The 15,018-nt window shown below is 38.4% G+C and overlaps 1 protein-coding gene across 1 annotated transcript in view; it reads right to left on the reverse strand.

Annotated features, from left to right (window-relative positions):
* Window positions 1-2,020: 2,020 nt before the first annotated feature.
* The window catches only part of HSDL2 (hydroxysteroid dehydrogenase like 2), a 38,488-nt gene continuing 25,490 nt past the window's right edge, over window positions 2,021-15,018 (reverse strand). Inside the window, exons 8-10 of the mRNA XM_012721234.1 lie at window positions 9,999-10,148; window positions 7,105-7,233; window positions 2,021-2,856 (exon numbers count right to left, since the gene is read on the reverse strand). Of these exons, the coding sequence (XP_012576688.1) occupies window positions 2,744-2,856; window positions 7,105-7,233; window positions 9,999-10,148 (392 nt within the window). The 3' untranslated portion in view covers window positions 2,021-2,743. The remainder of the gene's footprint in view (window positions 2,857-7,104; window positions 7,234-9,998; window positions 10,149-15,018) is intronic.

Consider the following 15,018-nt stretch of genomic DNA (forward strand, 5'->3'; position numbering starts at 1 on the left):
ACAGCACTAAGAAGCTAAAACCACTTCAGCATGAATTCAATCCCCGCCAAGGAGGTGACACACATGGCGCAGCAGCTCTCTCCCAACCTACCCACTGCTCCTCTCAGCTGTGTGTTTCTGTACATCTGCCTGTTCTATTACCCACGCTGTCTCTGGTGAATCCTCTCACTGCCCCTACACCTCTGGCCTGTGCCCTAGTTCTGTATGTACAAATAAATCAATCTTAAAAAAAAAAAATGTACATATACACAGTGGAATATTACTCAGCAACCAAAAAATAAAAATAAATAAACACATGCCTTTTGCAGCAAGATTGATGGAGCTGGAAAAGATCATGCTTAGTAAAATAAGCCAGAAAGAAAACAAAAAATACCGGATGGTTTCACTCATAGCAGAAGTATAACAGACCAGGTGAGGAGAAAATAATAATAATAATAATGAACAACTATATTCTAGAATGGGGAATGGGATCAAAAACAGTGGGGGGAGGGAGGGAAGTACATTGGACTGTGGTGATGGCACACAGGTGATTTGGTGGTGGGAAGCCCACAGAGATTACAACTGAGATGGAAAAAGGCACAAGATGATGTAAAAATAAACATTTTTTTGAAAAAAATGTGTTCGCTTGTTAAGATGCTAAGTCAGCTCAAGTTCTCACCACTCCAGTTACTGAGTGTTGGCATATCTACATGCAGTGTCCATGTTAACACACTTCTATTTGGTTATCTCTTGTCCCTGTGTCTTTCACTGCCTTGTTTACAGATCCTTAGCTAAGAACTTAAGATAGGTAGAGGAAAAGGAATTTTTTTCCTATAAGAGGATTATTTATGAGACATCTGTAAGAGGATTTGTTGAAATATAGACTTACTAGTAATGTCCATTTTTTAAATTATCTAAATAATCACTAAAAAGCCAGTGGCATGGTTTGCCTCCATACCACCCTCTTAGAAACAGGTTTAATTTGCTACTGGAGAACACACAAAATAGCCACCCAACTTCTTCGAGGACCTACAACATCAATGCAATGAATGGACAAGATCCAGGACACAGGAACACATAGGCATTCACTAAGGTTGCTGGGAGATAGGACAATGGAAGAAGCTTTAGGATTCTAGGCATGGTCCCTTCTTTCTGATATAGTAGAACAGATCACTTAGTATTTCTTAGTGATACTGAACACAAAAGGGGTGCAAGTGACCTCATCTGACTCCCTCAATTACTGAGCAGAAAACCAGAACTTTTTAGTACTCAAGTTTATGGTTTAGTGACCAGAACCCAGAATTCCTGCCTCATGGTATTTTCTACATTTTACTTTCCCAAAGTTTTGAGACTATTTGATGAATGCAGAGAATGGCGAGTAGTTCTTCAGTAAACAGTAGTCTTGACATCTGATCCTCATGAAGCTAGCAATGACCAGGAGCAATTCATCCCCTACAAGAAGTCATCTCCTTTACATTCTAGCAAAGGCCAAGGTACTTGGAGGTTGTTGTTGGCTCTGGCTCATTCCTTGGCCTTGAGCTGTACTTTCACATCTTTGATCCTCTATTTCCTCTTTTATTAAATGCAGATTAAATGTTCCTAACATGATTCTAAAAATTCTTAGGATTAGCTAAATTGCTTAAGAGGATAATATTGAAGTGGGAGATGAGATTAAAAAGAACTGTACAGTATTTTTAAATAATTAAAATAAGAGGAAAGGGCTTTTTGTATATTAAAAAGAAACAAAAATCATTATATTAGTTTGCTAGGTTGCCATAACAAAATACCACAGATTAGGCAGCTAAGCCAACAGAAATTTCTTTCTTATATTCTGTAGATTACCAAGGAGTCAGTAGATTGTATTACTTCCGAGGCCTCTCAGCTTGCAGAGAGATGCCTTCTTGTGCCCTCACCTGATCTTTCTTCTATGTGAGGATTCCTCGCCTCATCTTTGTCTCCAGATACCCTCTCCTTTTATATAATATATCAGTCTCACTGGATTCTCCCAACATAGTCGAACTCTGAGGCAATCGTGGTGAGACTTCAATGTGTGAATTTATTTTAAGGGGCATAAACTCAGTCTCTAACAACCATCAATTCTAGTTCTCATTTTAAAACATTGTGACCAAGTGCATGCATCTAAGAAATTATTTTATTTTGGGATTTTAAATAGAATGCATACTGTTATTAGTTGAATTACATTAGTGTTTTCTTAGAGATAACATACCTAGCAAGCTAGTCAACAAAATTAAAAACTGAGAGTTTATTTCATTTCATTGTCTTTACAAATAGTATAGAATAAGTAGTTTATTACATGATTTCTGTAAAAATGCATTGTGGAAGCCCTTCTTTAAAATAAGTATATAAAAATCTAAAATATCATTAAGATTTTTATTAGTATACAATCGAAAGTCACTTATTTAATAACAGATTAACCTCACTCTATATGGGAACAACTTTGAAAAGTCCCACTGTTAGTACTCAACCCTGACTCATTGCCCATAACACTTCTCTGGAAATCAGAGGGCTCAGACAGCAAAACTCAAAAACTATGTTGAAAAGAAAGGTGTCTTAGAATTCCACTTCGTAAAGGTATTAACTGGATGTTTTAATGAAAATTTCAAGTCTTAATAGATAAAGAAATTCCTTTTTTCCAGAACACACATGCACATCCTTACAATAAAATGGGGAAGAAAACAAACATAGATTTTAACTGTTTAGCCCTTTTACTTTGTGAGCTTAATGGCTGACGTCTTCTCTTCCTTTACAGCTTGGCATTCATCTGATTCATTAGTTTTTCCAATTTGATTGCTAGGGCCATGTTCCCTTTAATCTTCAATTTTCCTGACATGAATGCCATTGTTGGTTTTAGTTTCCCTAAAATGAGAAAAAAAGAAAAAAGTATCTATGGGTGCTCTTAGGGATATTCCACTTTGCATTAAAAAAAAAAGAATCTCTAAGTTCTAAAAACCTAACACAGAAATTTGTATTACATTTTTTCCCCCAGTATCCTGGGAATTCCAATTCCTGGACTTAGACAATATTCTATGAGAGATAATGTAAAAACAACAATCAGAAAACAATGACAAATTATAGCAAAAAGCTGCGGATGCAACATTTGTATACTAGTTATAGTTACCTAAAAAGACACATGGTCCTCAAATGAATTATAAACAAATGTTATCTATTTTAGTTAATTTTCCATTGTTATATAGTTCAATAAACTTACAGCATCTCAAGTTTAGATTTAAAAAATTCAAATGGGGCATAAGGTAGCACAGCACTATGAAGCTATCTTTATAGCGTTCAATCCCCGGCCAGGGAGCTGACCCACCTGACACAATAGACCTCTCTCCTGTCTTTCCCACTCCCCCCCTCAGCAGTATATTTCAGTCCATCTGCCTGTTCTCTCCCCACTCTGTCTCTAGTGAATCCTCTTACTCTTCTACCCCCGTGTGCACCTTTGGCACTCCAGGTCCTGTATGTATAAATAAATAAATCTTTTTTAAAAAAATCAAATGGTATAAATGCATGATAGTCTTAAGAAGAAATCCTCATTAAAAGTATTAAGTAGGGATACAAAAGTATAACCTAGCATTATTTTAGTGACAAAAATGCCAGGACATAAAAGATGAATTGTAATAATAACAAGATATAATGAAAAAAGAAGCTAAGTGGAGGGAGGAAATTTTATTTACTACTCTCATCCTAATGATAGTGAAGTATGCATACCATTAATGAGGAATCTGAGGTTCAGAGAGGATTTTGTCTTTCCCCAGGCCACACGAGCTTATTATATATTATGGTGCAGTAATTCATAGTTCTATGCTACACTGTACACAACTGTGTCTGGTGTATTAATAAACCTCCATTGGGTCACACACTGACTCTTTGTAGGAAAAAGAAATGTATGGGTTAATGTATTATGTGTATGTAGTAAATACCTTTAAATTATTCTGTAAAGGGGTTGTAGCAAAGCATTATAAATTGGTTATGGATTGAAAGGATCAAGTCTAATCCATTTATTTTAACGAATAAATTGAAATGGGCATTATTACAAGGAAATGTGATATTAAAATACCTAAATTTACAAATAATAGATTAAAGGATATTTTGATTTACATGGAAGATACTGGAAGATCTTTATTCTTTGAAGGAATCTGCAGTCACTGCACCACAAGTTCGCTCCCTGGCCAGGGAGCTGACTTGCATGGGACAGCAGACCTCTCCCGCCTCACCAGCTGCTCCCTCAACAGTGTATTTCTGGCAGTCCACCTGTTCTGCTCCCCACTCTGTCTCTGGTGAATCATCTCATTAGGGAAATGCAAATCAAAATCACAATGACATATAACTTCACTCCTATTTCATAGGGTTACTATTTAAAAAAAAAATGATGGTGGTCATCTGAGGGGAAGAAGGATGGGGAGCTGGGAAATTGGGTAAAAGGGGTCACCTGTATGGTTGGTTATGAAAGGAAACTACAGTTTTGATGGGGATGATAAAACACATAAACGTGTTAAATTTTAATGTACCTGAAACCTATACAGTGTTATAAACAATTACTTCAACAAAAATTAAAAACAAAAAAAGCAGTGTTAATGAGGACAGCGATAAGAAACAAGTCATCATACATCATTAGTGGTAATGTAAATGGTACAGTCACTGTGAAAAGTGTTCATTCTTCAGAGAATTAAACACAATTACCATATGAACCAGCAACACAGAAATGTGTACATAAATGTTTATAGAAGTATTATTCATAACATCCCAATGGTGGAAACAACCCAAATATTATTTAGTCATAAAAAGAAATGAAAAAGCAATGACACATGTCATAGGACATGGACAGATGACTACCAAAAGCCTTATGCTAAATTTAGGAAGCCAGATATAAAAGATTATATATGGTTTGACTGAATTTACATGAAATGTCTGGAAAACAGCACATCTATAGAGACATGGAAGCAAGTTAGTGTTTGACTGGCTGCAGCAGTGGTAGACGGGGGTTGCCGAAAGGGGACTGACTGCAGAGACACGAGTGAATATGGGAGGTGATCCACGTGTTCACAAATGATAGCTGTATAGCTATAAATTTATTAAAACACATGTACAGTTATATTAGATGGATCTTCTGGTATGTACATTATACTTCAGTAATATAACTTTGAAAAATAAAATAACCAGTAAGGTGAGTATCTCTTAGCTATGTGTATACAAATATATATATACATAAATTATGTTATATATATGATACATATAAGATATGTATTTGCCCCTTCCTCTGATTATTAATCAGATAATATTGTACAATTTATTTTCTATCATAAAGCTTTACCATACAGTGACCTCTACTGGCCAAAATGAGAGTTTTTTTTTTTTTTTTTATTACTAGTTCCTTAGATTATATAGTTTTGTAACAAATATTAGTAAAAGAAATTTAGGCCACAGAAATGGCTATGGTTTCTTAAAGGAAAATGCTTAGATTCTTAAGTCAAAATTGTGCTCATTCAAAGAACACCAGACGAGATAAAGAATAAGAATGAAAGGACATACCGAGATTAAATACATATACAAAATGAAGGATGATGTTAAAAAAAAAAAGAAGAAGAAAACAACAAAAGCAGAGTCACTTGCTCCCAACTTAAACCACTGTCATAAAATACACCTTGTAAGGATACTTACACTGTAAGCACTGTGGTTAAGCTTTTATAATAATTTTTGAAACACCAAACAACCACTAAAGAATCTATTCATTAACACTCAAAGATGTTATAAAAGCAGCAGGTAAAACACTGCTAAACAGTCATAATGCTAAAATCTTGTTTTCATAGCACATGTATAATTTATCTACATTCACAAAAATTGTAATTCTAAGCCAAAACCTCAGGCCCTCTTATTAGAGTGCAATAAATAATAACTATTTCCTTAAGCATATGGTTCAATTTTTCTTTTGGGAATACCAGTATAAAAGGGAAAACTTCATGTCAATCCCTCATGACATAGTACATATACAGGCTCAACAGTCTCTAGGCCATTCCACATCCTAAATAAAAAATGGAAAGCAAGATACACAGGGCACAGAATATGCTGTGGATTCCAGTTTATGAAGACTAAAATTGAATAAAGAATGAATAGCATGTCTGACTCATTAAATGAAAGCCTCTTTAGTTTAATTGCTTCTAATAAGTAATGTGTTAATTAGCTTACTATCTGGAGTAGTATTCTAAGAGTCAAACACAGAAAAAATTACCCTTTAAAAATTTTCTGGCACATTCAAGTACATGGACAGAACAGTAAATTATGTTAAAAGATTCTCCGGTTGGAGATTCCACAGAATGTGGGATCACTGGGAAGCTGTTTCCTATTACAAGCGTGAAGACTGAAGCATGACTTTCCTCTCAATAAATGCGTCACCATGAGTTCAGCAGCTTTGCTGACCCAGGTGATACTTGAAACGGTCTTGGTGCAATGGCAGGTAAAATCACCTAGGAACCTGTCTCCATGAGTCAGCTCCCAGTTCCCAGTGTTATCTGAGGGGCTTTTCTGTCATATAAAAAGGAAATTCTGCCCCCTATTCTCCCATTTGTGGCTAAACTAGAAGGAGGAGTAGAAGTAACAGCGGGAACTGCCTTCCTAAGACTATGCACTTGTCAACATCAATAGTTGCTAGGGTTTTGCTGCTCAAACAATTACTAGCTCTGATTATTTGGGAAAGAATAAAGCACAATGTTGGGCTAAATTTTCTTTGAACAGAGGCCCTCCCCCACTTCCCTCCCCTCCCACTAGCCCCTCCCACCCCCCATGATACAAAGGGTTAAAGCGCAGCATTATGAAGCTCTCCACAGCCACTGCAGCACAAGTCTGATCCCCAGCCAGGCAGGTGACCCACATGGTGCAGGAGACCTCTATTGATCCACCCACTGCTCCCCTCAGCAGCGTATTTCAGTACATCTGCCTGTTCTGATCCCCACTACATCACTGGTGAAATCTTTCCCTCCTGCCCCCACACCTCTGGCCTGTACCCCAATTCTTGTATGCCTAAATAAATCTTTAAAAATAAATAAATAAACCTTTTGAATAAATTTTCCTTGAATAATCGGTAAACTAACAACAGTGAAAACTTACCTGAAAACATTTTTACAAAATCATCAGTAGACATACTCATCACCACATCTGCCCGTTCTGAGGGCTCTCCAAATCCGACCTTCCCACCTTTGCTTTTAAGATCAAGAAACCATGTCCCACCATCTTCACCTGCATAAAGATTAAAAAATTAAATAGATGCTAAAGAAGTCCTGTTTCTTTTTAAACTTAATAATGGCTACAGACTCGACAAAGAAATATGGTTCTTAACAAAGAGGAAATGGAGTCAAGACAGCCCAGCTGAAATTGAGATTTTAAGTAACGATGTACTACATGAGGAGCTGGAATAAGTGTGATGGACCAGAAGGGACTAAGAATGGAGAAGAGGCATGGGGTAGGTTCACAGGCATCCTGAGCAGAGCCCGGGGATCCCCGTGTCAAGGGCGCACTGACGTCATCCTAAGTGATGTCCCTTGGAAGGAGCATGATGTGAGGCTTGTAACTTAAATAGCTCACAATGAGCTTCCCTGGTGGTGCGAATGTTAAAGTCTCAGAGCAATCAAGCTACCACCAGCCACTGTAGCACAAATTTGAGTTCCATCACTGGCCAGGGAGCTGACCCACATGGCTCAGCAGACCTCTCCTGTCTCAGCCACTGCTCCCCTCAGTAGTGTATTTCAGTGGACTCACCTATTCTGCTCCCCAGTCTTTCTGGTGAATCCTCTCACCACCACCCCCCACCTCTGGCCTGTACCCTAGTTCTTACATGCATAAATAAATACATCCTTAAAAAAAAGAAGAAGAGATTGCTATCTTGACTAAAGAAGTTGGATAAATATTTGGCTGGGGAAACTATATAAATATTTGCTCAATTTTTTACTGAAAGAGCAAACTGAGGAAGAGCAAATTTAACAGCTAGTGTCAAAGATTGGGACATTTTCAGATTGAGGCATCTTTGTCACAGTAGGTGAAAATGGCAAATGAGGTCTGGCTTGGCTACAAGTATAGATCTTTAATTAGGCCTTAGGGTCTCTGAAGCCACATGAGTAGCTGGGGTCTCCTAGAAATTTGTAGATTATAAGGAATGGGACCCAAAGAATATGAATGTTTAAAGGAAGGACAGAGAAGCATAGCTAGAAAAGCATCTGTCCTCTATCCTTCAAGACACATGCAGACAGAGAAGGAATGCAAAGAAAGCCAAGTGTCGAGGGAGCTAAGGAAACAGCATTTCCAGAGGAAAGTGTAATCACCCATCAACAATGCATAGTGATACTGAAGAAGGGAAAAATGATGGATGATGAGGCCCCTGATGAGAGCAAATTCAGTGGAAGGGAGGAAAATGTTATCAGAGAAGAGTAAATTATAGATAAAATAGTTTGACTCTAAAAGGAGAAGAAAGAGAGGAGGATGGTGTTAGTGTTATTGAGTTTCATTTTAAAAACAGTACAGCCTGAGAATGTTAATGTACATTGGGAAGGAGCTGCAGAACGAACAGATGAGAGGACATCACAGCACAGAGAATCTGAGGAGGACACAAGCAATGGGTCTAGAACTTAGCTACTCAAAGTGTGACCAAGGACTGCAGTACTTTCACCATCTGTCAGAAATGAAGAATTCAAGACCCCATCTCAGACTAGATTCTGCAATCTGGCATGATTCCAGAGAATCAATAGGAACATCACAATGTGATACGACACCAGGGAGGGCCCACAATCCACTCTTGTATACCCTCCTTTTCCTCGTCATATTTAATCAGTCGCCTAGTATTTAATCCAGATACCTAGTCTAGTGGTTCAGCAGTGTATGTCAGTAGATCCACCTATTCTGCTCCCACTCTGTCTCTGGTGAACCCTCTCACACTCACTCCATCCCCTCACAGCTTCATATGACCAGTCAGGCGTTCAGCTCTGTTGTCGGGAGATGAAGAGAGCTTGAAGCTTCTAATAAAGACTGATTTGTTATCAGGTGACAAAGCTTAAGCCATTGGCTATAGACTCCATGAAAAGGGTTGGTATTATCTGCTAAAACTGACAAGGTTGTGGTGAGGGGAGAGATGGGAGAGTCGAAGAAAACTGAGAAGGTTTAAAACATTGTGGGAAATGAGGCAGTAAATCGACCACAGATACACAGAGCTCTGCAGTATTGTTTAGCAGGATGATGATTTTCTACTAGTACAGGTCCACTGAGAGGTGATTTTCCTTGTTTTGTTTTGTTCTGAATCATTCCTTTAGCAGAACTTAGCAGTTTGGATGCAGCTATGAGGCAGCCAGTTATCTTCAACCAGGACTAGGGTTTTGGTAAGAGGTGGACACCACAAAAGACCCAGAAATTTAGGATATAGGCAAGAGTGACTGAAGCACTTTAACATAGGCTCAAAAAGGATAGAAAGAGAAGTAAAAACAGGAAAGGGTGGATGAATTAAAATAAAGTAGAAGAGACAAAGGATAAAAGAACAATGTTAAAGCTTGCAAAATGAGCTGATGTAGCTAATTCTTTAAAAACCAGCATTAACATGTAAATACTATATTAAGAACAAAATTGAGAGAGATTTTTAAAAGCTGGCTACATTCAGTCTTATTTAAATAATCACAAAGATAAAAACTGCAATGTGCCCATAGTTGGTGATAAATTACTATATTATACTACCCCTCATGATCCAGATACCCTTCCTAAGTAGGATTTTCTTAGTTACATATGCCAATGAGTCATTTAACACTGGAAGTACCTGTAAAGCAATTTTATCTCACATGTGTCCACACAACTGATCATTAAGACAATAGTCAATAGTAATCTGCTAGTCTGAATGTCTACGTCACAGGGTCAAGGTCCTGGATAAATCAATTATCTAGGTGATTACTATGGGAGGCTGATGTTCTTGCAAAGGAAATATCCTACTTTGTTTATAAAAGCCCCGTATTACCAGACTAACACCTTACCTGAGAGTTCAAACAGGTAAATTGCTTGAGTGGCTTTCACAACATCATCACTGAGAGAGTCCTTAACAATTCTAAATGTTTCTTCCACAGCTCCAGAACGTGGTTTTGATGCTGGCTGTGGTTTCTCTTCTTTTAATTGTGGGGCAGAACCTGTAAAATATTATTGATGTAAATGAGTTTTTACAATGATGTAAAAGTCTAGACAGTGTAAAGCCCATCACAGAATTAATTCATTAGTGGAACACAGTTGCTGCCAATTAGACCTGTCTGACCAAAATGAACTTAAAACACATTTCGTGGCATCTAAAGCCATAAATCAAACTGATGGAACAGCCAAACACATCAGTCTTTTATGTTTATAAATGTCAGTGGTTTATAGTTTGTATTCTCCGAGGGAAAGGCTGACTCATGAAAATAAACACAATGCAAAGACTCAACTAAGCCAAAAGCTTGGCAACCACATTTGTAAGGTGGCACAGCAAGCATTTAAACACAGGCAGTTTGATTCCAGTGTCTGCAGTTTTAGCCACAGGGTATCATTTTCTCCATATTTCCTTCTATCGCTGACTAATTTTCACATATTCAACATAAAGGCTGAGCATAGTACTAAGACCTAGACTCAGAACTAGTCTAAACAGAGGCTGCTCAAAGTAGCCAAAATACTTCCCTTTGGTTTCCACAGGCAGGAAACACATAGGAATAGTCTAGTTATACCTTAATTTGTCAAGGGAGATCCTCCCTTACTAGTAGGTGATTGCTCCAGTGATTTGATGGTGAAGATACATCACGATACCACCTAAGTGCTCTGGAGGCAACAGCAAAATGTCAGCACAACCCTGAAAAGCTGCCCAATAATAAACTATATTATTTGTCCCCTAGAGATTTCCAACGGTGCATGATGGTTTTACACAAGCAAATAAAACTAAAGGAGACAAAAAACACAATCAATAATATCTCTGAAAAGTACAGTCAGTAAACTACAAATATGTAAGCTTTTAAGAGAAACACTCAGAGCATTTCAAAACTTAAAAAAAAGACAGACATAGCCAGCAGCCCCTATCATAGCCTCTCCAAACTTCATCCTGTATCAATATAACTAAAACAGAAGACAAACATCTAGACAACATCCAATCTCCTGTCAGAACCCAGGAAGACATGTGCCATGATTCCAGGAAGATGGAGTAAGCCCGCGATTACAGGGTGGCCTGTACTATCAGGGGTGAGCTTATGCACAAAGTTCCACATTTTTCAACTGCCAGATCAGATTCTAGGTTTGTTCCAACTCGAAGTCTAGGGTCTGTTCGCCTGGTCCACAATGCTGCTTTTCAAGAACACCTCCACCTCTCAAACGCCGTTTCTAAGCACCCTGTTCCCAAATAACAGAAGCAGGCTGTAGGACAGCAGCATGTGCCCTAAAAACTGCCAGATAAAGATGCAGAGGGGAAGAACTCTGGCAGCCAGGCAAACCAGGGGAAGTAGTTTTAAGCAGAAAGCAGTAAAAGAAAGTCCCTGTCATCCATACACACTGGCGCTAGATGGGGACAAATGACAGCTCTCAGAAAGGATTTCCACCAGCGGACAGGATGGAGGCAAAAGCAACATGAACATCCTACTCAAATGACCACATGGGCTGTGGAGATGTCTCTTAAATGGGGGCCGAATTAACAGGGGTAAAAATGTAACCTGATGCTTATGAAAAAGCAATGTACCCCCAAGGTTATGGAAGGCTATTCTGAAAAATGAAAAGTCCATCTATCTCTAAAAAATTGTTCTTTATGACACAAGATTTCCTTCACATAAAAACTACATGAAACAGAAGCAAAGTCATGAATAACTGGCTGAGGTGAGAAGGAAATGGGAAACATCAGAAACTAAAATTGCAACAGCAAAATTAAACACTAGGGGCAATATAGAACAGAGATGCAACTGCAGGAAATTTTTCGGTAAGACAGAACAAATGAAAAGGTCTCCCAGAAAGCAGATGAAAAGGACAAAAAAAGAAAAAGAAAGAAACGATAAGATGGTGAGGGTGGAAAAGAAAAGAGTAGCCAAATAAGAAAAGTGTTTCAGAGGAGAATCCAGAACAACTGCAAGAGAAGCAATTAAAACTACAGCTAGTTAAGCAAAAGTTAATTGAAGTTAAAAAACAACAACAACAACAACAACAACAACAACAACAACAAAAACAACCAGTGGGTGCCTGTGTTCCCATGGGGGTTTAAAATAAAATCAGTGTTAGGGCCCTCCCTGGTGGCGCAGCGGGTTAAAGCACAGCACTGAGAAGCTGAAGCCACTTCCGCATGAGTTCGATCCCGGCCTGCCCCGGAGGTGACCACATGGTGTGGCAGACCTCTCCTCACCCGCCCGCTGCTCCCCTCAGCAGTGTACTTCATCGATCTGTGCCTGTTCTGCTCCCCACTCTGTCTCTGGTGAAGCCTCTCACCGCCCCTGAGCCTCTGGCCTGTACCCCAGTTCTGTATGCACAAATAAATCTTTATTAAAAAAATCAGTGATAGTATTGCTTTTTTTTTTTTAAAGATTTATTTTTTATTTATGCTTATAGAACTGGGATACAGGGGTAGTGAGAAGATTCACCAGAGACAGAGTGGGGAGCAGAACAAGCAGCAGGACAGAGTACACTGCTGAGGGGAGCAGCAGGCAAGACAGGAGAGTTCTGCTGTGCCATGTGGATCAGCTCCCCAGCCAGGGATCAAACTAGCCCTGAAGTGGCTGAGGCTAGTGACTTTGTAGTGCTGCTCTTTTACCTGTTGTGCCACCATGGAGGGCCCAATGATAGTACTGCTTTTAATATGAGGGGGGAAAGCATTAAATTGAAATTATGTACATTTATACTACACAATTACATGTATATATTATGTAAAACATACATACAGAGCACAAATACCAGAAAATCAACTGTTAAATAACTTAAGTGGTGGATGCAAATAGAAAGATAAGTCTCTGCCCCTGTAGAAATGCGGGAAGATCCATTTTGGCGGCCTAGGAGTTAAGTTTCAGCGCTATCACTGCCAGGGAGGTGACCCACACATGACACAGCAGACCTCTCCTGCCTCACCCACTGCTCCCCTCAGCAGTGTTTTTTTGTTTATCTGCCTATTCTGCTCCCTACTCTGTCTCTAGTGAATCCTCTCACCAGCCCCTGCACCTCTGGCCTGTACCCCTTTTCTTCAACACAAAAAAAAATTAGAAAAGAGAGACAAACACTGACCTCTGAGAGATAAACTATAAAGTCAACATACAATAGGTGAATATATGGAAGTGCAAAATCAAAGGAAAGAAATAAGTTGGCTCTCACATCAGATATACTTGGCTATTTCCTGTACGAACATATTAATCTATCTACAAAAAATGCCAAGTAGAAGTGCAGTTGACTGAGCCAGAGACAATAGGGAAATGAGAAGTAAACATTCTCTCTATTGTGTGAAATGGGAATCCGATTATATGACCCCAAGGATGAGGGGCTCCCTCAGTGATGAGAGGTAGGGGTTGTTTCAATATACCTGACATATTCTGATACCACAAGCAAAATCATTCCTATCAAAGCCTAATGCCAATAATTGTTTGTCTCACCTTTTACTCATCTAACCCCTCTTTCCTGATTCCATGGTCATGAAATAACCTTCTGATTATGATTCTGCTTCCTACTTAATTATGCCCAAAGGGAGAGAATAGGCTACACATTTAGTCTGTGAGATGGCAACTCCTCATTATAAATTAATAACTGGGATTAATGAGAGAAATACGCTCATTTAAGGACCTATGTATTTGGGTCTCAGGAAAGCAATTGAAGTTTACAAATTAAGGATACAGGCTTTGCAATCAGAGAATGAGTTTAAATCCTGGCTCTGCCACTTGCCTGTTGTGTGATTTCAGAACTAACAGGAAGATGATAATGCCTGTCTTGTCGGACAGGAAGCATTAAATGAGACCATGTGTGTCATGTACTTAACAAAGCCGTTGGCACATAAGAGCTGCCCAATAAATATTTGTTGAAAAACAAAAGTAATACTCGTGGCCAATAAGTGATTCCTAGTATATAATGTGGTATTTACATAATCTCCATTCGCATATATCTTTCTCCCAAAGTGTGATCCAACCTTAGGCTACTAGGCAAAGATCAGGATTTTAGACCTACCTAATTTGGCTAATTAATTTCTGCCATCCTGTAATAAGATTTTTGTAAAAGAGACTGACAACCTTGTTTTAGAATGGATACATCCATGTGGCAACCAAATCAGAGAGCAAATTTAGAATTAAAAATTTAATTTCATGAAGAACTGTCTCTGGGTGATGGGATAATAACATTTTCCTTTCTCTAGCTTTTCAACTTTCTTATGATACAAAAGTTTGTCTAAGTAAATTTTAAAAACTATCTCAAAGAACTTAGACAAAAAATAAAAAAACGTAGAAAGATAAGATTAAGCCAGTAATAATGTATGACACACTAAAACACACTAAGATTCCACAGGCTTGCTTAAGGTCATAGGACATCTGTTCCTAATCTTTTGAGCAGCCATCTAAAGAATGTACGACCACTTAGAAGACTCAGAGTCTGGAAAATAAACATGAGGGGAGGGCCCCAAAACAGTACAGACGTTCGTATAAATGCAGGAGAGAAATTCTTCTCACAGGTATCCATTTAAGAGGACTTCTTTGGATATTTGTCAGCAAGCTAGTGGCATAATGCCAGAGCACAAAGACAAAATGCTGGGCCAATTCAAGGCAGGTGTCCTTTCCCAATTATAAAAACAAAACAAGTAAAACCAAGACCTCCTCTGAAATTAATCTCACCCAGAGTAGTCACAAAGCACAAACTCAGACTGGAGATAGAAATACTTGGGTTTCCTCAAAATAAAGTAATACATCAACATGAAACAGGAGATCTAAAAACCTACAGACCAGACTATGGAACGAAAGAAAACCTTAAAAAGGTTTTTATCCAGACAACTTTTAATCAAATGAAAAGAATATATTAAGAACTTTTTATGAGTGGAAGGGG

The sequence above is a fragment of the Condylura cristata genome, unplaced genomic scaffold, assembly GCF_000260355.1.
Source record: "Condylura cristata isolate star-nosed mole 26May11 unplaced genomic scaffold, ConCri1.0 scaffold00006, whole genome shotgun sequence".
NCBI classification, from domain to species: Eukaryota; Metazoa; Chordata; class Mammalia; order Eulipotyphla; family Talpidae; genus Condylura; species Condylura cristata.